This window comes from Mercenaria mercenaria, chromosome 11 (genome assembly GCF_021730395.1).
Source record: "Mercenaria mercenaria strain notata chromosome 11, MADL_Memer_1, whole genome shotgun sequence".
Taxonomy (NCBI): Eukaryota; Metazoa; Mollusca; class Bivalvia; order Venerida; family Veneridae; genus Mercenaria; species Mercenaria mercenaria.
In genome coordinates, this window is record NC_069371.1 from 76,713,978 (window position 1) to 76,736,933 (window position 22,956).

The 22,956-nt window shown below is 35.7% G+C and overlaps 1 protein-coding gene across 1 annotated transcript; it reads left to right on the forward strand.

Annotated features, from left to right (window-relative positions):
• The first annotated feature begins 266 nt into the window (after positions 1-266).
• Positions 267-22,956, forward strand: LOC123532448 (RING finger protein nhl-1-like). Its single transcript, XM_045313882.2, has 7 exons — positions 267-422; positions 545-674; positions 5,230-5,392; positions 6,297-7,110; positions 9,673-9,988; positions 12,403-12,642; positions 15,595-22,956. The coding sequence occupies exons 3-7, from the start codon at positions 5,235-5,237 to the stop codon at positions 17,004-17,006; spliced, it is 2,940 nt and encodes a 979-aa protein (XP_045169817.2). The 5' UTR covers positions 267-422; positions 545-674; positions 5,230-5,234; the 3' UTR covers positions 17,007-22,956.

Sequence of the window (22,956 nt, forward strand, 5' to 3'; positions counted from 1 at the left end):
TGGTTATTAACAATAATAATAATAATAAGCTAACTGCCCGCCATTACATAACTGAAATACTGTTGAAAACAGCATTAAATGCAAAACAAACAAACTAAATTGAATAAGTTGTAAAAATGCAGTCCACATAATGATATACTACTACACCTGGACAATATAGGTTTTCCCTCCTAGAGTTTCTCCTACGTTACCTTTATATGAAGGTTCATCTGTATTTGCAATGTTTGTAAACACACCTGGCCGACATATTCTGAAATCTACGCCTTACTTCTCTTCTAAGCATGTGATTCCATTGGCATAGAAATAGAACTTTCTGTTTTACGTTGTGCAGCCTGAATGGCATAAAAACTGTCTGAGAACTTTTGTTTTACGTTGCATCACATATTCACATGCTTGTGTCGTGTTTATGCTTTGGAAGTCGAGTAAGGATTAGTTTTGAAAATTCTGTTTTGACAATGGATTAGGAAAAGAAAGTTTGATCAATTTGAATATTAAATCGATTATAATAATGTAGTTAGTGAATTGTTTCTTCTTTCTGTTACAGAATTAGGAGATTATACGAAGTTTTACAGTATCTGAACTGAAAATGTGACGGGCCAGTGTTAGAGCAGGATGATGGTACCGTGGCAGTTTGAGGTGAAAAAATTAGATAAAGTTTGGACTTAATAATAAAGGTAAACGTTGCTTTGTTATTTTGCCTATCAAGTTACTGCTGTACTCTTAAAGTTGGCTGAGATTTGCATCCTACATGTACCGTTGGGCAGTCATATACTCTGAAGATTTTGATTGGCTGACTGATTTATTTTGGTTTATAACTGTTCTCACTTACCATTGCAAGCACTGTACTTGTTGGAGTATACCCAGTTGCTGTGCACTACGTAGAGATTGTGAGTTTGATCTTCAAGCTGCTTTTTCTGAAACTGACCAACAAGATTATGTATTATGCTGAAGAGTTCATTCTCCACCTTTGTTTTTTGTGTAGAAGTTGTTCAGTATTTGTATAAACTTAGCAGGGTGATTACACATGAAAAGTCCAGGAAGATTGTCAGATTGTCAGATTAACATTTCATTTTGCCAAATACAGCTAGACACTTTGTCTGTATAAAACCGAGGATTAGTTGACAATTTGGTTAATATCTTAATTAAGTCTAAAACCGTGTCACTAGGTCATATCTTAGAAAACCTTTGTTAACACTGACGGCTTGATCTTCATGAAACTTAGTCGGAATGTTTCTTTCTTTAAAATCAGGGTTAAGTTAGAAAGATCCAATAACCTAGTTTATGACCATAGGTTAGATCAGATCATAGAAAAATCTTGTTAGCAACCCAGAGGTCACATTTTCAACCTGATCTTTATGAAACATTCAATGACTGTCTTTTCATAATCTAGGTCAGATGGAAAATTAGTTTAAAAACTAGGTCATTAGGTCAGATCACAGTATAACCTTGTACTAAAACTAGGGATCTCATTATATACATGCTCATCATGAAACTTTGTCAGAATGTTTGTCTTCAAAGAATAGTTCTAATATGAAAGTGGATCATCTGCGGTCAGTAACTAGGTCACATGATCAAGTCATAAAAAAGCTTGGTTACATCCTAGAGGTCATATTTTCTACCTGATTTACATTAAACATAGTAACATAGTTTGCCTAAATGAAAACTCCACAATAAACTATATACTCAGTCTGGATTATATTGGGGTAAGGACTGTAGTTCAGGTGGGTAATACAGGGTCTTCAAGACCCTCTTGTGCTTTTTTAAAAATTTTGAATTGGGATTTTGCAATTTTATCATAACATCATGAGAAAGATTCATATGAGCCGCGCCATGAGAAAACCAACATAGTGGCTTTGCGACCAGCATGGATCCAGACCAGCCTACGCATCCGCGCAGTCTGGTCAGGATCCATGCTGTTCGCTAACAGTTTCTCTAATAGCAATAGGCTTTGAAAGCGAACAGCATGGATCCTGACCAGACTGCGCGGATGGATCCATGCTGGTCGCAAAGCCACTATGTTGGTTTTTCCATGGCACGGCTCATATCTTTATTTCATTTACACACACAAAAACCTAACTTATTATATGCTTTTACTCTGGATGTGTGAGGTGAACACAGGTTAAACTGCTTGGCTGTTTTTTGATGAATTTTACACAGTTATTTTTCCTTAGACATATATCTTAATTATTTATATAGAAACCATTTAAAAGAGTTCCTGCTAGAACAACATCTGTTTCTCTTTTATTTTCTTTGTTAATCTACATCCCATCTTCAAGTGCTTTTGTGATTGATTGGTAATATAAAGGTAGGAAATATATACCTTTAATTAACCAACTTCTAAATGTCTGCCAGCTAGACTTGTATTATTCCTGTAACTGATATAGATCTAGTAATAAAATAATTATGATTACATTAAATTAATAAAATGTGGAAATGTCTGCCAGATATATCTATGGTTTCGCTTCTATTTTTGTGTTTAACTTACCACTGTAGGTTCTATGAAGTCATTTTTAGCTCGAATTTTTGAAGAAAAAGTAGAGCTATTGCACTCGCCCCGGCATTGCCATGCTGTCGCCATCTTAAAAATAGTTATTTACTCTGATTTGAATTTTGACAGAGTTATGCCCCTTTTTAACTTTAATTTTGGTTAAAGTTGTTGATAAGGTCAAATTTCTCTGTTACTATCGAAGCTTTTGATTTGAAACCTAAAATAGTTATTAACTATCAAAGTCTACACCAGAAGAAACAATCCCCATAACTTTGATTGAATTTTGACAGAGTTATGCCACTTTTTAACTTGGAATTTTTTGGTTAAAATTTTTGATAAAGTCAAATATCTGTTACTGTCAAAGCTTTTGACTTGAAACTTGAAATAGTTATTTACTATCAAAGTCTACACCAGGAGAAACAATACCCGTAACTCTGATTGAATTGTGCCCCTTTTTAACATAGAGTTTTTTTGTTTAAGTTTTATGAAGTTTTTACTGGCAAAGCTCTAATTCAGAGTCAAGCTGTGAGAAAAGTCGAGCGTGCTGTCTTACAGTCAGCTCTTGTATTCTTTTGTTTTGTTTGGTTAAAATGAGTGGGTGCAATGTTTATTTAAGAAGTGTGTTATTGTATACCAGTATTCTTTATTAATTTCAAGTTATCATATCCCATATTCTAACCCCATTTTATCACACAATTAACCTCAATGTGCTATTTTCACACAATAATGTCATTCTTGGCACTTATTTTTATCTTTAAGAAAGACAAAACGAACTCCAGAAATAAAGAATGTCAGTTACCTGCATGATTTGAAGTATTTTCTAGGGTGTGTTATGTATATTGTCTGTTACTGCTGTTCTTTTTCTGCCACATTGTGTCAAGATAAATTAGCTAGAATGATGTCTACAGGACAAATAAAATTGTTCTGTTGGTTAGGGTCACATGCTGCTATTCTGTTTCTGCCACATTGTGTCAAGATAAATTAGCTAGAGTGATGTCTACAGGACAAATGAAGTTGTTGTCTTGGTTATTGAAAGACAACCTTTTTTAACACAGTAGAATATTATGTTGCATATTTATGTCTCCCTTACAGAATTTATAAAACTAGAGAAAGCTTGGGCATATGATGATCAAACTTCATAGGGTGATTGGCATTAATTAACTGACCTCTACTGTTGCTCAGTAGGTCAAAGGTCAAGATCACAAAGACATTGAGAGTGAAAACAGTTTCAAATCAATAACTGGAGGATGCGCTTCCAAAAGATAATTTCCTGTTTTCAGTAGATGAGTGTGTAAATATGTCAAAGGTCAAGGTCACAGTGACCATAACATTCTAAAGTGGGTTCTTGTAAAAAGCCAGAGAATGCATAGGGCTTGAGAGCCATCCAAATACCATAGCTATTTTACTGACCAGCAAAAATTCTTATAATTACTCTAAACAGTCACATTAAGTGTAGCATTTTTTGTGGTCAATTAAATTGATTTCTATGAATAATGATTATGATATTTGAATAAGGTTTAATAGACTTTGGAATTCATGTTTACAGTACTATGCATTTGGATTTTTGTGGGGGTGGGGGGAGGTGTAGATGGGGGTGGGAGTAGAAATTCAAGTGTACACACCTGTACTAAAAATGGACTATATATTATATAGAAATAATCATTCTTTGACCATGCAGCCCCTGGTTTACAGACAAACTTTTTTAGTCCAAACATTTATGATATTTTTGAGTCATACAGTTATTTGTGTGAAAACAGTAAGCCATTGTTGCAAGTTGCTATACAGGTTTTTTCTAATTTCCATTTTGCATGCTTATGTAAAAATAAAGTTTCCAAATATAACTTTATGGGTACAGAAATTCCGTTATTACCTGGATAAATTTTTTTTTATGTATGTGGTATAGAATAATTTGTTATTCCACAACAATGGTTCTTGGAGCACTAAACAATTAACTTGTACTTGGCCTTAAATATTACATTTCTCAGTAAAGCTTTATCACTGTGTAATTATGCATGGAATCTCTGTGACTGTAGTGTGCATGTGGTGTGCAGTATGCTCAGCTATACTGCAGGTATCTGTGAAGGTGCTGTGCAAGATTGTCAGTGCGCCTAAGCTGCAGACATGAGTAGTTCTAATTCCAGGCATTGCCTGTTCTCTGTTTGTTTGTTTTGGGTTAAATGCTGTTTTACAACAGTATTTCAGTTAACCTAATATGTGTTCCTGGATTCTGTACCAGTACAAACCTGTTCTCCGCAATAAATGACAACTTCCCCACATGAATCAGAGGTGGAGGACGAATGATTTCAGACACCATATCTTTTATCAAATCGTCACGGAGAACATATATGTCCTTCCCAGGGATCAGTAGATCTATGCTCTCCCTACTGAGTTGAGTGGGCGGGTATGATAGACATAGAATAATTTTTATGAAATTAAAGATTAACAGTAAAACCTCTGCTTAAGAACACCTTATAAATAGAGGCCATTACTACCAAACTTGCTTATAAAGGCCACTATTTTCCCTTCTCGTTTAACCATATATGGTGTAAATTTATCTGTGTTTAGAGACCACCTGTCAGCAAAGACCACTTTTTTCTTGTCTTGTCCGATTGAAGGGTAGTCTTTACAAACAGCTAGGATAAACTTTGGGCATTTTAAAAAAAGATGTTAACTGTAACCATTTTGGATACTGACAAGCAAATCATGTTATATGATAAGTTTAACTTAACATGATATTTCAGCAAAGATGGAGGATGATGATGAGGCAAACCGCAGCTACTCCACACAGCATATAGATGATTTATTGAGATGTCCAATATGCCTGGACAGATATAGGACACCAAGACTGTTGCCATGCCAACACACCTTCTGTCAGTCACCTTGTCTAGAACAACTCGTTGACAGGTAAAAATTTTCAGCTATATATAACATTGTTAATGTCTGCCCCATTCAGTTCTCTAACAAAAAATTCCAAACACTTGGATAAAAATCCAGGGTATGGGTACTTTACATGTGGTATGCTGCAGAACCAGGAAGGCTTCTTAAATCAGAGTCACCCTCTCCCAACCACCCTTCCCCCCTCTCTCCCTCCTCTCCACTAATAAAAGTCTTCATATTTCATTGATGCATCAGTGCCGAAACCAATAGCAGAAATGTTCCGAAAATGGTGATAACTTCCTTATTTCTGAACAAAATGTAAAAATTACGAGTATGAGCACTCAGTTTCTTAATTACATTTATGATTTTCTATCAAATTATTATGGTTTATAAAAGGTTATTTTCAAAATTTTTGATATGGAGAGCAGATACATTAAAGAATGAAAAATCAGTGTGGGATCACCCTCACCCATACCCTCACCCTGCATTTTAAAGCACAAATTCAACACAAAGCCCCTTATTCAATGTGACTGTTTTATCTGACATGGTTAACATATGCATAAACTCCAGGAAAAAATAATCTAAACCGATAAACTTCTCTGTTGGGATTTTTTTTGTGTAATTGTGCTTAATTTAATTAATTGATAATATTGCAAGACAATAGAGAATGTTCTTATTTTTTCAGACAAAGCCATTTTGTGGATATATTAATCGCTTGTTGCAATAGTTCTAGTTCAGTACTTCTGAATTGCTTGATGGATGTTCATGAATCTTAGAAGGAAGGCCAAGGTCAAATGAGCAATTTAGGGTCATCTTCTTATTAAAATATCACATTATCACATTATACCTGTAACAACTTTTCTTTTTAACTGCAAACTATATATAAAAAGTATTCCAAAAAACTTGTACTGATATTCTTATTTTTTTGTAGATTTTACCATATAAAATGCCCAGAATGCCGTGTAGAACACAGAGTACCTTATGCCGGTGTGTCAGCTTTTGCGATTAATCGAACTTTGCAGAACTTCTTAGACTTGCCTGTGCAGGCACGCCAGCTTCAGCAGGCAACAAGTCAGCCAGCAACAAATGCTGCAGAAGGCAGAGTTTCGGAAAGGCCTCCAGCAAACAACACAGCCAATGAGAATCAGCCACAACAAAATGAACAAAGTCAAAGACGTCCACAGAATGTTCCACCAGTAAATGAAACTCCACGAACTGGTTGTTCAGCATGTGGACGCCAGCTCACATTGTCAAGGTGTGCTCACTGTGATAACGTACTATGTGATACGTGTAAAAGATCTCACATTGAACAACTTAGACTTGATATAAACAGATTAGTTAGTCAGTTACGAAGAGGTATACCATTGTTTTCTGATGCTGTTAGCGTTATTGAGAACAAATCTGAACAACTCCACCAGAGAGCTGAAGCAGGTAAAGCCGAAATAACAGAAATGATAGAACGATATATTTCAGAGTTGAGAAACAGGCAGAGATTATTGCACAGTGAAGTACAGATGTGGCTGCTGGGTGAGATACGATCTTTGCGCATGCTACAAGAAAATGTAGAGGTTGAATTAGCCAGCACAGCTAGCTTTTGTGATTCCACAGATTCAGTGCTGTCTCGTCCAAATACAACAATTCCTGATGAAGATTTGGTAGATCTGAGACGTCAATGTGTAGAACACATGGAGATCATTAGGACATATGAAGATGGGAATGGAATCAGGCTGCCAAGAGAAAGAAGGGTAAGATAGAAGGAATGTCACCTTATTTCACAAAATGTGTCAAGAGAAGGTAACAAATTAAAACCTGTATTATGTCTACCACTTTAATTTTTAGCTCACCAGAGCCAAAGGCTCAGGGTGAGCTATTAGGATCACTCACCGTCCGTCGTCCGTCCGTAAACTTTTACTTTAAACGACATCTCCTCATAAACCGCTAGGCCAATTTCATCCAAACTTCACACGAATGTTCCTTGGGTGAAGCTCTACAAAAATTGTTCAAAGAATTGAATTCCATGCAGAACTGTGGTTGCCATGGCAACCGAAAGGAAAAACTTTAAAAATCTTCTTCTCAAAAACCAGAAGCCCTAGAGCTTAGATATTTGGTGTGAAGCATTGCCTAGTGGACCTCTACCAAATTTGTTCAAATCGTGACCCCGGGGTCAAAATTGACCCCGCCCCAGGGGTCACTTGATTTTACATAGGAAAATCTTAAAAAATCTTCTCAAAAATCAGAAGCCCTAGAGCTTAGATATTTGACATGTAGCATTGCCTAGTGGACCTCTACTAAAGTTGTTCAAATCTTGACCCCTGGGTCAAAATTGACCCCGCCCCAGGGGTCACTTGATTTTACATAGATTTCTATAGGAAAATCTTCAAATTTTTAAAAAAAATAAACCAGAAGGCCTAGAGCTTAGATATTTGACATGTAGCATTGCCTATTGGACCTCTACAAAATTTATTCAAACATGACCCCGCCCCATTGGGTTACTTGATTGTACATAGAAAAATCTTCAAAATTTTCTAAAAATAAACCAGAAGACCTAGAGCTTAGATATTTGACATGTAGCATTGCCTAGTGGACCTGTACAGAATTTGTTCAAATCATGACCCCCGGGGTCAAAATTGACCCTGTCCCAGGGGTCACTTGATTTTACATAGGAAAATCTTCAGAATTTTTCTAAACATAAACCAGAAGGCCTAGAGCTTAGATATTCTACATGTAGCATTGCCTAGTGGACCTCTACAAAATTTGTTCATATCTTCACCCCCCTAGGGTCAAATTGACCCAGCCCCAGGGGTTACTTGATTGTACATAGGGAGAACTTCATAAATTTACTAAAAATAAACCAGGAGGCCTAGATCTTAGATATTTGATATGTAACATTGCCTAGTAGACTTCTACAAACTTTGTTCAAATCATGACCCCGGGGGTAAAATTGGCCCCGCCCCAGGGATTACTTGATTGTACATCGGAAAATCTTCCAAAAAATTTCTAAAAATCATCAGTTTGACATTCGAAACATGTAGCTCATATTTCTCAGGTGAGTGATCCAGGGTCATCATGACCCTCTTGTAATAAAAATGGATTTATCTCAGTAAGTATTTATAGGACTCATTTGAAATTTCATTATTGTTATTAGTTGGACTGAGACAATCAGGGTAGATAACTACAGACTGATTTATGTCAGATTACATCCCTTTGTTTCTAATTAAAATGGGTGTATCTCAGTAACCAATGAATATACTGATTTGAAATGTCCTTTATGCCATCAGATGGACTCAGACAACCAGGGTAGATAACTTTTGACTGAATTTATGACAAATTATTTCCCTTTATTTTATGTAAATGAATATACTTCAGCAGCATCTAATGAGATTGGTTTTAAATGTTATTTAGATCTTCCAGGGTAAGAAATAGTCATGCTAGTACAAAAATGCAGCATTTGAGCCTAGGACCCTCCAACTCCATATGGAGATTGGCCCTGACTTGTATGTGACCTATAGATCAAAAGGGACTGTAACAGGAGAATATTTTTGTCCTGATTATATTTAGTGTGTATGCCTATGTGATCTATGTCAAAACTTGATCAGCAATGGTACTCAGGTGAGCAATATAGGGCCATCATGGCCCTCTTGTCTTATATTTACATCATTTCTGCATTTACATAGAGAAAACCTATGAGGCATGTGTTTACAGTTTCAAATGAACTCGCATAGCTACAATGTCAAGTAAAGGAGGAGATTTCCAGAGGTCACAGCACTTAATTGGCTATGATTTGCATGTTATCAGATGAAATTAATACATTTTATTGGATGATTAGAACAGTACTCATGGAAAGCATACATTGTGAAGTTGGTATATTTTTTGTTCTAATAGCTGTATTCAGTTGATGATTTTATTGTTTCAGAGATCTTTGACTTCAGAAGAACAAAACATTATATCAATTTAAATAATGTGAAAGAAGGAGAAAACAGACCTTGAAACATAAGAAATGAAGCACAAGTTTAGTAATTTACATTTGATTATGAAATATATGGTTGTTTACATCATGTTTAAAGTACATGCGGAGGCCATAAATTTCATATCCAAATGTTAACTACTAAACTGCTCTATTTCTTAAGTAAATAAAAATTGAACTTAAAATATTCTTAGTCTACAAACTCAGTATTGCCTGCATTCATAACATCGAGACCTTAACAGTTTTTACACCTTGTTCTGAATTACCCCAAGGCTAGTAGTCCTTCAGCTCAATAACTTTCCTGGTATAGCAAGAATATTTTTTTCTTCTTTGTTGGATCCAGGTTGAAGTAAGTTTTGAAGGGAACAGGTTCTCACAAGCTATATCAAATTTCGGGGAGCTCTCTGTTACTGAGCGAGATGAAGCTAGCAGCAGCGATAACTCTAATGTAGCCTCTGATCCTCCATCTATTACATCAAGGTCATCATCCTCGAGAGAATCCTCACCAGCTGTGGTTGCTATGGGAGGAATAAGGACTACAGATGCATCACCGCAGTTGGTTTCTATGGGAGGTATGAGGACAAGGGATTTGTCTCCAGCAGCGCCGGCTCGGGCCACAGGAGCACAGCCGTCACTTGACACAGCTCTCATGGCAATAGGTATAATTTGTTCACTTGTTGATGTTAAATTTTTAAGTCAAACCAACAAAAATTTAGATGTTACGATGACCTTGCAGTCTCAAGCATCATTTTAGGCATGGGCAAGGGTAGAACCATTGTCCTTCCACAAACTTGCTGGACGGCAGGTCTCAAACCCATACAGTTGAGAGGCAAGTGATTAAAAGTCATTGATCTTACCCATCAGCCACGGAGGCCCCCATGCCAGTATGTAAGCTATGACTGACACCAAAATTCTGTGATAGTTTTGTATCTATCTCAGCTTAGAACTGCTAAGATATTGTTAATATTTTTGCAAAAATGTTTGGATACAATACTACGATGCAAGCAGTGAAAGTGATAATTAAATATCTCATCATATGGTTTCCAGTTGTATTTATGTCAAAAGTAAACATTAAAAGACAGTTACAGTTGTTGTGACATTTAAATGATGCATATGTACACTAGCTTATTTGACAACATTTGTCTAGTGCATGATAAATGGAAGCTAAAAGTAACAGTGATTTAAAATCTTGTCTTGCATACTTTTGATTATTTTGTAATGCTAGACAAATTACCTGTTAGGATTATTTGAAGACTGACTATTTATCTAAATAGATACTTTTTACCTAGTTCAGCATCATTTTTAGCATGGCTGTTTAGATGAAAAGTAGGGTTGTTGTACTCACGCTAGCTCCACCTTTGCATTCAGGTTAAAGTTTAATAGCAAGCTTCTCAGTTTCATTTTGCGATCTTCATAACTACTGCCCCTATTATCATCAAATCCCCATAAGGTTTGATTTTGGTAGAGGTAAGGATCAAGTGATTATAGGTCAAGGTCACTTGTGTCAGATAACATAATGTAATGGTCTTGGTATAAGTTTTATTGCAAGCTGTTTCACAGTTCTTCACAATTACTGTCACTACAATACAGACAGGTCCTGGTAGGGGTCAGACATATAGTATTGGGTCAGATGCCTCAAAGGTCAAGGTGCCTTGTGGTCTGATTTTGTAATAGTGTTTTTTAATGTTTTATATCGAATATTTTACAATTTCATGTTTTGTCTTAACATATACTATTCCACCCGCACCACTGACTTGCATTTTATATCTCATATTGTATCATTATTCAAGAAATTAATTATCTTCATATAACCAAAATATTGTTTTGCTAACATGAAGTTTATGAAAGTTTTGTTTGTATCAGTAATTGAACTTTTGAGTGATTTTTTGTATGTGTGTTCATGATGAATCACAACACTTCCATCAGGAGTAGGTATTTATCAGATATTTACAAGCATAGACGTCTACTAGTTTACATCCCTTGCACAATCACAGTACAGTGAAAAAAAGGAAAACAGGCCTAGACACATTATGAGCCGCGCCATGAGAAAACCAGCATAATGCGTTTGCGACCAGTCTGGTCAGGATCCATGCTGTTCGCTAATGGTTTCTCTAATTGCAACTGGCTTTGAAAGCGAACAGCAAGGATCCTGACCAGACGGTGCGGATGCGAAGGCTGGTCTGGATCCATGCTGGTCGCAAACGCACTATGTTGGTTTTCTCATGGTGCGGCTCGTATAAAATTTTGTTCACAATAGAGATTATTAGGATACATCTATATTCATGATTACACTTTGGATCACTGCTTCAGATCTTTGTCAGCTTATTCACTAAAAAATTTTTAACCATTCAGTAATAAAGCGAAGTATCACTCCACATATTTTAGTGATGATACCACCACTACTGCATATTTGCTTGTAACAATATATTACAGGATTAGTAAAAATTTGATGATATTGATCTGCAGTACCTATACCTATGATATTTAATCATTGACATTTATGTTCACTTAGTGCTTACTGCATGTTAGATTTTCACTGAAGGTATTTTCAAATCCAAGAAAGAGATTTTTTAGTAAAATGTAAAATTTATATAATTTGATAAACATACTTTAGTTATGAACAATGGAATTATATATGTCGACATGTATTTATATTGACAATTATATGTTTAACTAAAATCTGTAAAGATCCTTCAGGTCTTTAATTTGATGCTAAAAACACAAAGGACTGGTCCAAAATAGAGAGTATACATTATTACATGGTCGGAAAAGCACTACTTTCATTGTTATATAGTACTATATAATATAAAATCCATAAAGAATGATTGATTCAATAATATTTTCAACTATGTTGATCAAATTTTCATATCTTTGACAAATATCTAAGACATCAATAACTGCAATTAGAAAAAATGCAATAATTTTATATATTTTATGTTCTTAACAAAATGGAATGGCAATCACATTATAAACAAAGATAATATGATCATTTAAACAGCTGTAACCACATATAATTTATTTAAATAAGTGGACAAAATGTGCTATGCATTATCTTTTGTTTGAATATTTTAAGGTAGCAGCTCAAGGGTAGCTGCCAGGCGTGAGGAGAGAAGTGCTGGTATAATGGGAGGAGGTGGAGCTTCTGAGGCACCTGAAACTTCAGGCACTGCCCCTAGAGCAACCCCTAGAGAAAGATTGGCAGGTTTGATGGGAGGAGGTGGAGGGGGAGTAAACGTAAATCCTTCTCCACGTGCACAGAGAAGAGAAAGAACTGCTGGTCTGTTTGGTGGTGAAAGCTCCTCAAATGATTCAGGTATATAATCATTAATGAATACAGATGTTTTTATGTCAATTCTATTTTGAAATGCTTAATATATGACCTGGTTTTATACTGCTTTTATTCATTTTGGATTTTTAGCCCACCAGCAAATAATGTGCTTAAGATGAACTAACCGCCTCGGTAGCCTAGTGGTAGAGCGTCCGCTTCGAGTGCGGGAGGTCGTGGGTTCGATCCCCGGCTGCGCCATACCAAAGACGTAAAAAATGGTACTAGTAGCTTCCTCGCTTGGCGCTCAGCATTAAGAGGATAGTGCTAGGACTGGTCAGCCCGGTGTCAGTATAATCTGACTGGGTGGGGTATCATGCCACGCGTCTATGACGCGATATTCCAGTGAGGCAGCACTATAAAGTTGGGCATTGTGCTCACTGCTACAAGTAGTCACCGTCGTTTATATGACTCAAAAATTGTTGAAAAAGACGTTAAACCCGAACACAAACAAACAAACAAATTAAGATGAACTGTTGTGAGGCCTATCCACCTGTCCGTTGTCTGTCCTTCAACATTTTTTCAAATGAAATCTCCTGTGAAACTATTTGTCAGAAGTTGATCGAACTTCGACTGGATGTTCCCATTAGTGGTCCACTTCCAAAATAATTCAAATGGTTCTGCCTTATTACACATAAGGGTCACCAGAGCTTAAAATATAGATATATGCGAGCAACAACTAAACATCAGGTTCTTTTTTCGAATAATTTCATAAAAGTGTTACTTTGGTGACCATCTACCAAGATTGTTCAAAATGTTATAATTATCTTCCTGTCAGAAGCTGCTCCCCTGAGTTTAGAATAATTTCACACAAATGATTATTTGGTGATCATCTACCAAGATTAAAAAAAAATGTTCTTCTCTGAAAAAAGAGCTGCCAGAGCACATGATCATGTTCCACTATATGTGTTTACCTGTTTAAGTTGAGCTCTGTAGGGTCATCGTTGCCCTGTTCTTAAAAATCACATTCACAAAGCTGATTGAGCCAGGCACTTTGCTCAATAGAGAGAGCGCAGGTCAGTAGAGCACTGGGACTCGACTTGACATTTTGATAAAAGACAAAATACCTGAAATCATTTTTCCTCTTGTATTTTCTCCTTGACAGTGTGATAGATCATAGAAGACATAGTGTCTGAGGTCATTTTGCCTACTATATCTGAAATAAATCTTCCTCTCGTAAGTATTCTGTATATTCTCCAAGACTGTTTGATAGACGACACTGTCTGACATCATTCTTCCTATTGTTTATTCCCCATGACAGTTTGAAAGACATAGTGTCTGAAATCATTCATCCTGTTGTATGTTGACCGTGACAGTTTGAGAGAAGATACTGTGTTTGAAATCATTTTTAGCTCATCTGATTTTTTGAAAAAAAATGATGAGTTATTGTCATCACTTGAGCGGTTGTCGGCGTCGGCGTTGCCTGGTTAAGTTTTATGTTTAGGTCAGCTTTTCTCCTAAACTATCAAAGCTATTGCTTTGAAACTTGGAATACTTGTTCACCATCATAAGCTGACCCTGTATAGCAAGAAACATAACTCCATCTTGCTTTTTGCAAGATTTATGGCCCCTTTTGTACTTAGAAAATATCAGATTTCTTGGTTAAGTTTTATGTTTAGGTCAACTTTTCTCCTAAACTATCAAAGCTATTGCTTTGAAACTTGGAATACTTGTTCACCATCATAAGCAGACCCTGTACATCAAGAAACATAACTCCATCTTGCTTTTTGCAAGATTTATTGCCCCTTTTGGACTTAGAAAATCAGTTTTCTTGGTTAAGTTTTATGTTTAGGTCAGCTTTTATCCTAAACTATCAAAGCTATTGCTTTAAAACTTGCAACACTTGTTCACCATCATAAGTTGACCCTGTATAGCAAGAAACATAACTCCGTCCTGCTTTTTGCAAGATTTATGGCCCCATTTGGACTTAGAAAATATCAGATTTCTTGGTTAAGTTTTATGTTTAGGTCAACTTTTTCTCTTAAACTATCAAAGCTATTGCTTTGAAACTTGCAACACTTGTTCACCATCATAAGCTGACCCTGTACAGCAAGCAACATAACTCCATCCTGCTTTTTGCAATAATTATTGCCCCTTTTGGACTTAGAAAATCATTTTCTTGGTTGAGTATTATGTTTAAGTCAACTTTTCTCATAAACTATCAAAGCTATTGCTTTAAAACTTGCAACAGTTTTTCACCATCATAAGTGGACACTGTACATCAAGAAACATAACTCTATCCTGCTTTTTGCAAGAATGATGGCCCTTTTTAGACTTAGAAAATCATGGGTAGGACAATATTTCTATTACACAAAAAAAATCAGATGAGCGTCAGCACCCGCAAGGCGGTGCTCTTGTTTTCTCTTATACCGAGGCTTTAAAGTTCAACTGACTTCTGCTCACTTGCTGATGTGGGTTCAAAATCTTGTTTAGAATGTAGAAATTAGTCAGGTGAGGAAGCCATCCAGGGTCAGTGTTTATTACCCAGGTTCACACCATACCTGCATTAATGCCTACTGGGGCACCAGGGGTCTTCCTCCACTATTTAATGAAAAGTCACCATGTAAACAGAATCAAACCAAGTCTGCTATTATTTTGTTTGGGTGTGTTCTGTGGTTCCAAAGGATCTCCTTACAAATGGTCTTATAATTGTGTCGGTGTAACAATAAACATAACAAAAATAAACAACACATTCTTCCTGTTCTTCTTATTCATGGATTACTTTGCAGGTACTTTGGGAAAGCAAGTTATTACTGGTACAAAACCTAGGATTACTGGTTAAATTAATCGAAGTACAGTTGAAAAATTGCGCAAAACCCAATTCCGATACTAATACTAACTATACAAATTCCAGTTGATAGATAATGCGTGTTGAAAATATCAGGATTATTGAAGAATTCTTGTCCAATATTTAACTCGTATAATATTGTCCTGTTTCAGGGCCAGGTTCTGCAGACAGTACGCCTCTGCAGAGAAGACGAAATTTATCATGGGAGTTACCTCTTGACTTCTCATATCCACCTAGAAGTGATATTCGGGTTGGTAATGGTAACCAGAGCAACACAAACACACGCAGAAGCTTACAGGAGAGGCGTAGGCATAACCTGTCTGATTCGAGATTATTAAACAATATTGGAGCAAATGCTAGACAAGAAGCGGCAAACCAGTCTAGGAGGAGAAGAAACAGAAGTGGGAACCAGACTTCTCAGAACTCTTCACAACAGGAAGCTGTTGCAAGCACAAGTGCAGAAAATTCGGATAGACCTCCTCCTGTTGTAAGAAGTCGCACATTCACACGAGAAGAATTCCAGGCTATAAGAGAAGAAGACAATGCTTCTAGGGCAAGCTCTGCAGATTCAATCAACAGATCAAGGGAAGCAGTGACATTTTCCATAAATATTGGTCAAAATGGCGATGCAAGCGAAAATGAGGAGACCACGTATCGTGTTACCGCAGTAGATGGGGGTGAAAGTGTAAGAGTGAATGTGCCCAGAAATAATTACCAAGACAAAGGAAGAGCAATTATTCGATTTGGCACAAGAGGCAGTAATGAAAGTGAATTTGTTTGGCCAAGAGGTCTAACAGTTTCTAGGTCGGACCAGGTTTATGTTGCTGACAGCAGTAACCATCGAGTACAGGTGTTTGATAATATCGGCAACTATATAAAAAGTTTCGGTTCCTATGGACAAGGAGATGGTGAATTTGACTGCTTAGCAGGAATAACAATGAATACAATGGGTGACTTTCTGATAACTGACCGCTATAATCATAGAGTTCAAGTGTTTGATTCAAATGGAAATTTTACATTTACTTTCGGAGAAGAGGGCAATGGCGATGGTCAGATGTGTTACCCATGGGGAATTGCTTGTGACAGTATGGGTTTTATATACGTATGTGACAAAGAAAATCATAGAATTCAAGTCTTCCAGTCGAATGGTGTCTTTGCAAGAAAGTTTGGCAGGCTTGGAAGTCAGAATGGACAATTTGAAAATCCACATTATCTAGCGATCAGTTTAGACAATAAAATATATGTGAGCGACAGTAGCAACCATAGAATCCAGGTCTTCAGTATGTACGGTGATTATATTTTCCAGTTTGGTTCCGTAGGTACGATGCAAGGACAAATGAAATATCCTAAAGGCATATCGATAGATGAACAAGGATTTGTAGTGGTTGCTGACAGTGGAAACAATCGGATACAAGTGTTCCGAGGAGATGGGAGATTTTATTGTATGTTTGGAAGTTACGGGAGTGACAATGGTCAGTTTAAGGGACTGGAGGGTTTGGCTATTCTAGGGAATGGAAATGTTGCTGTAAGTGACAGGGAAAACCATAGAATTCAGATCTTTTAATGTGATAAATGACATTCTAAAACACGTTTACACGTTTTTCGTTAGTTCAAACTTTGTCCTTAGTTTTTTGAGACAGGAGACAAGACTAAACGTTGATACTTAAAGCGATTAAATGCTATGTTTATGCTGATGCATTGTAAACGTTTTGTAAAGTGGGTTTAAAATTTGATTATGCCTAAAATATATATGTGTTCATATTTTGCGTGCATATGATGTGCATAAGTTTGATGCTAGGTGTGAAAATGTCATAAAATTCAAATTGTTGTAATATGTTTTGCCAATTTGAAAATGGTTTATCATACATATTTATGAGACAGTTATGTTTTTGTTGTTACTATTACATTAAAGGCCTAGATTTTGGCAGTGGGCCAAGGGATTTCTGTCTTCACCAGCACAGTTGGGGGCTAATGACCATCACAGTATGGTTCCAATAAACAAGGGTCAATGTTTATTGGAGAGTAAGTCTACCTTACAAGTCTATCAGTTAGTGAGAAGGGGAAACAATGTAAATTATTTTAAATTGATATAATTGATAACTTTTAAAGTTATACTAGTTTTGTTTTTTTTTTTGCATTTCTGTGTAAAGAAAAATATTTGTTGATCAAACACAATAATAAGATAATCAGAAACTTATTTTCACAATAATGAAATAATGATAATTTAAACTTACTTAAAGAAATATCCAAGTTTTTATTTTTTCAATGTTTGTCTGGAGAATTGTGAGATTTCAGAAAAGTGTGACTTTCACTCATATAAAGCTTGCAGAATACTGTAAATAACATTTGTCTAAAAATTGAAAACAGTATGTGCATTTCAAAGTTACAAAGCAAAGCATGAAAAAAGTCATTTTTGGCAACATACTGAAAATGAAAATTCAGTATAGATGGAACACAATAATTTGAAGTTCAAATAATGTTGATTACATGAATACAAGAAACCGAGTTTCCAATTAGAAAAATATTGTTTGTCAGCACAAAGAACTCATGAAGTTTTCACTATACTTGTGTTTTATTATCATTATTATTTTCAATATTATTACTGTATCTTTAATCATCCTTTATGTAATATAATAATAATAATAATTATTATTATTTTTATTATTATTATTATTATAACATTAAAGTAATAGTTATTATCATCTATATAATATCAAAATAATAATTAATATTATTATCGTTCCACATTCACTGAAGAAAAATTAATTTCTTTCAACTCCACTGCACACATCTTCATGGTCTAGGGGTCCCTGCTGTGCTAATTGCCCTCTAATCAGTAACGGTTACATAATCGCTGATAAGCAGCAGATAAGATGGGAGCTGTATATTGGATTTGGACACTTATATAGTAGTGAATCTAGGCCTTTAAGCTGTTAACATTATTTACATCAGATGTATTTCATAGTTTGTACCAAAAGTAAATCATGTTAATGATTTTATGATCAAAAGGCTGTGTTAAAGATTCAGTGTTAGTCGGGTGTTTGATGTTTTTTCCTTTTACTTATTACTCTGTTCTCTCTGATATCCTAAAATTTTAGCAACTGACTGAAATACTTTTATTCAGGTCTTACTCTGTACCTGACAATATTTATTGCCACGTTCTTGTTATTCTTACTCTTTATACTGACATTTAGTCCTGCCTGTAACATTCGTGAGAATGTTTGGCAGTATGCGAGATAGGTAGATAAATCAAGTGTAAAGTTTTGTTGCATGAGATAACGTGTACTGGAGATAAAATAATTACACCAACACTAATTCTTCCCCACATGTTTTATTTTATTCATGTACAAAAATTTGACACCAATTCAAAGTATCTAACTACAATACCTTAACATTGAATATTGATATTCCATTACTGCTAGTCGATTTCTTGACAAAGTTATGGATCTTTTACTAGGTTTAATTTGTTCTTATTCAGGCAAACAAATTTACAAAGTAATGTGTCAAAAAGTGTTTAACACATAATCGCGGTTCCAAGCATGAAATTGGAAAAAATCTGAACATATTTTGATTGAAATAAACAATTCTGTAATATTCAGTCAGTAACCCAGAGTAATATATATTGATTTCATGATATGTATCTTCCTTTTTTGAAAATATAAAAAAAAAACAAATAATAGAACGAAACTTTTGATGGTACATATATAATTTCACAAGAAATATTTCGCAATTGCAGCTAAAATTAAAGATCCAAATATTTCTTTGACTTGAAATCGGATAAAATGCAAATATTTAGCAAACACTTTACAGCCAGATAAGCCTTTTACACATTAATCAAATTATAACTATTTTCAATATCCCGACAAGTAGTTAAGGACTATATTCATGATGAGAACAAAATCATATACAACATGATGTAAAAATTAACCTTTCTGGTATGTACTCACACTTGGTGTTTGATTTATGATAATATCTGTCATTTGTTGCCTTTGCAAATGTGTTCCGTTATTGTTTCGTCTGCTTGCCTTAAATTACTTTATCTACTTCAATAATAATGTCTTCCAAACTAAATAAGTGTGAATGAGGAGTTTATAGTCCTGCCTGTTAAAGTGTTTTACTCATGTAGGCACAATGTGCGTAAGGCGAACAATTGTGATCTCCCTTTGTCCTTCTCTTTGCTTCATCCCTCCTTAACAACATTCTAAATGTCAGAGATTTTGCCTGATGTAAATAAAAAGCTCAGAATGTTTGCCTCAGTAAAATTTCGGGCATGTAGAATACTGATGTTGATTAGTCCCAATAGGAAGTGATGGTTTTTTATGCCCCCGAAGGGAGGCATATAGTTTTTGAACCGTCTGTCTGTCTGTCGGTCTGTCAGTCTGTCGGTCTGTCGGTCTGTCAGTCTGTCCGCATTTTTCGTGTCCGGTCCATATCTTTGTCATCGATGGATGGATTTTCAAATAACTTGGCATGAATGTGTACCACAGTAAGACGACGTGTCGCGCGCAAGACCCAGGTCCGTAGCTCAAAGGTCAAGGTCACACTTAGACATTAAAGGATAGTGCATTGATGGGCGTGTCCGGTCCATATCTTTGTCATCGATGGATGGATTTTCAAATAACTTGGCATGAATGTGTACCACAGTAAGACGACGTGTCGCGCGCAAGACCCAGGTCCGTAGCTCAAAGGTCAAGGTCACACTTAGACATTAAAGGTTATTGCATTGATGGGCGTGTCCGGTCCATATCTTTGTCATCAATGGATGGATTTTCAAATAACTTGGCATGAATGTGTACCACAGTAAGACGACGTGTCGCGCGCAAGACCCAGGTCCGTAGCTCAAAGGTCAAGGTCACACTTAGACATTAAGGGATAGTGCATTGATGGGCGTGTCCGGTCCATATCTTTGTCATCGATGGATGGATTTTCAAATAACTTGGCATGAATGTGTATCACAGTAAGACGACGTGTCGCGTGCAAGACCCAGGTCCGTATCTCAAAGGTCAAGGTCACACTTAGACATTAAGGGATAGTGCATTGATGGGCGTGTCCGGTCCATATCTTTGTCATCGATGGATGGATTTTCAAATAACTTGGCATGAATGTGTACCACAGTAAGACGACGTGTCATGCGCAAGACCCAGATCCGTAGCTCAAAGGTTAAGGTCACACTTAGATGTTAAAGGTCTTTTTTCATGATAGTGCATTGATGGGCGTGTCCGGTCCATATCTTTGTCATTCATGCATGCATTTTAAAATAACTACGCATAAATGTGTGACACAGTAAGACGACGTGTCACGCGCAAGACCCAGCTCTGTAGGTCAAAGGTCCTAAACTCGAACATCGGCCATAACTATTCATTTAAAGTGCCATCGGGGGCATGTGTCATCCTATGGAGACAGCTCTTGTTATATAATCAAATTTCCCCCAAAAAAGCCAGACTGGTATCCCAGGCTTGCTTTTGGAGTGTTTTACAGTTCAGGTGATGTTTAAGCTTGGTGTGAAGGGTATCCGAGTAGATAATGTTGCCGACAATCACTTACTTATAACATTGCATGTGTTAGAATTATTTTATGTGAGGAAGCTATCTAGCTGGACCATGCCTTAATGCCTTATAATTCTTAGAGGGGACCTTGGGTCATAAAAAGGTGGAAAGTCAGAATATCATCTATAATTGTGTCGGTGTGAAGTATAACTCGACAGAAAAGAGCTTGATATGTCTTTTTAGTGTTTTTTGTAATGCATATGCAGACTTCAGGCAGCCAAACTACGTAATATTGTATTGAAACTTCACTAAAGGCAACCTTCTCCACAAAGTTACTTATAGATCTCTTGTTTGAAATTAATTCGTCTGCAATATTAAACCTGTCTTCTATATTTTCAGTTTCATTTTGTTATGGGCTAACATTGCGATGCATGGCTGTGTTTGAGGTACTCTGTGCTTCCGGGAAATGGGAAATCTACCATTACCTTTTTTTGGGTGGGGTGGGGGTTACACAAGTTTTACATTACTTTAATGAAAATGTTCGACTTTGTGAATGTAGAATACCCAAGCGCACTGTGTTATGGTGGATGTTTATATAAATGCTAATCCGAATAAACCAGTAGATGTTATATCCTATTGGATACAATTGCCTATACGAATATTATTAACGATCCGAGTCATTAAAATTTTCCTGTGATTTACATATTAACACATTAAACAAGGTTTTTATGTCAGTTTCGATTTATTGATTTATTTGATTTATTCCAAAATGTGAAGAATAGAATCTATATACGTCATTTGTTATGAGTTATATAGCTGGGTATGGGCAGGTTTGGTCATTATAGTTTTGTACACATTTTGCTCATTATTTATTTTGCTTAGTTCCGTCCTAAGTTATTGTTTATTTTAACCTTATTACGTTTATAATTATCTCATTTTGATCCGTCCATTATATTAAGTTATTTTTCTGCAAATTTCCTGGTTTTGTAATTCCATACATGCTAAATGTTTCTATTTTTCAAAATTATGGTTACTAAATACATGTATTACGTTTGTAAATATTTCCTAAGTATTGCTAGAGAAGGGGATAACAGATCTTTTAATATGTTATGTTTATAAACATTGTATTGGTCAAGAGAGGGAAATGTGAGATCTTCTCAACATGTAAAGTTTGTAAACATTGTGCTTTTATTGCTAAGAGAGGAAAATGTTACTTCTTTTTATAAACATTGTGCTAGTAATGTTAGGGAAGGGAAATTTTAGATCGTTTCAGCATATTATGTTTGTAAACATTGTGCTAGTATTGTTAAGGTAGGAAAATGCTTAATCTTTTTTTCAGCATATATTGTTTGTAAACATTGCGCTAGTATTAAATGCTAAATCTTTTCAACATATTATGTTTTTAAACATTGCTGTAGTATTGTTAAGAAAGAGAAATGTTAGATCGTTTCACCATGTTTTTTTCGTAAACATTGTGCAAGTATTGTTAAGAGAGGAAAATGTTAAATCTTAAAACTTGTTACGTTTGTTAACATTACACTAGTATTACAAAGAGAGGAAGATGCTAATCATATAAATTAAGTTTACCTCAGTTGGTTTGTTCTAGTCCTTCATTTTTTGCTTTGAGCGTTTTTTTTCTGTTAATAGAGGAACGTGTGGAGTTTCTCACCCTTACACCTTTATAAGTTTTTACGTCTGTGCTTTGATTTATTTTTTATGCTTATTCAGACAGCTTCATTTTGAAATTCATGTATAGCCTTTATACTAAAACGCTTTTATTTATTAGTGATTAAAGCAAAACACATTCCCAAAAATTGGACACTTGTAGGTGAAATTATCTTTAATAGCCATTTTTACCTTTTGTAGATGTTTTTCGCAGTTCAAATAAGCAGATTGTGAGTTACCTGGGTGTAAGATTAGATCCATAAAAACATATTCTTGTTGTTTTGTTAGCCTTGTTGCAGATACCATAAAGATATTTTGAACTATAATATTATCTTTATAAATAAAATGGGCATTGTTAAATGA

Bases quoted from the DNA above. Each gene is read 5' to 3' on its own strand.
- LOC123532448 (XM_045313882.2), top strand. From the start codon at position 5,235: ATGGAGGATGATGATGAGGCAAACCGCAGCTACTCCACACAGCATATA. The intron at 5,393-6,296 runs GTAAAAATTTTC...ATTTTTTTGTAG, and splicing joins CTAGAACAACTCGTTGACAG to ATTTTACCATATAAAATGCC. The intron at 7,111-9,672 runs GTAAGATAGAAG...TGTTGGATCCAG, and splicing joins GGCTGCCAAGAGAAAGAAGG to GTTGAAGTAAGTTTTGAAGG.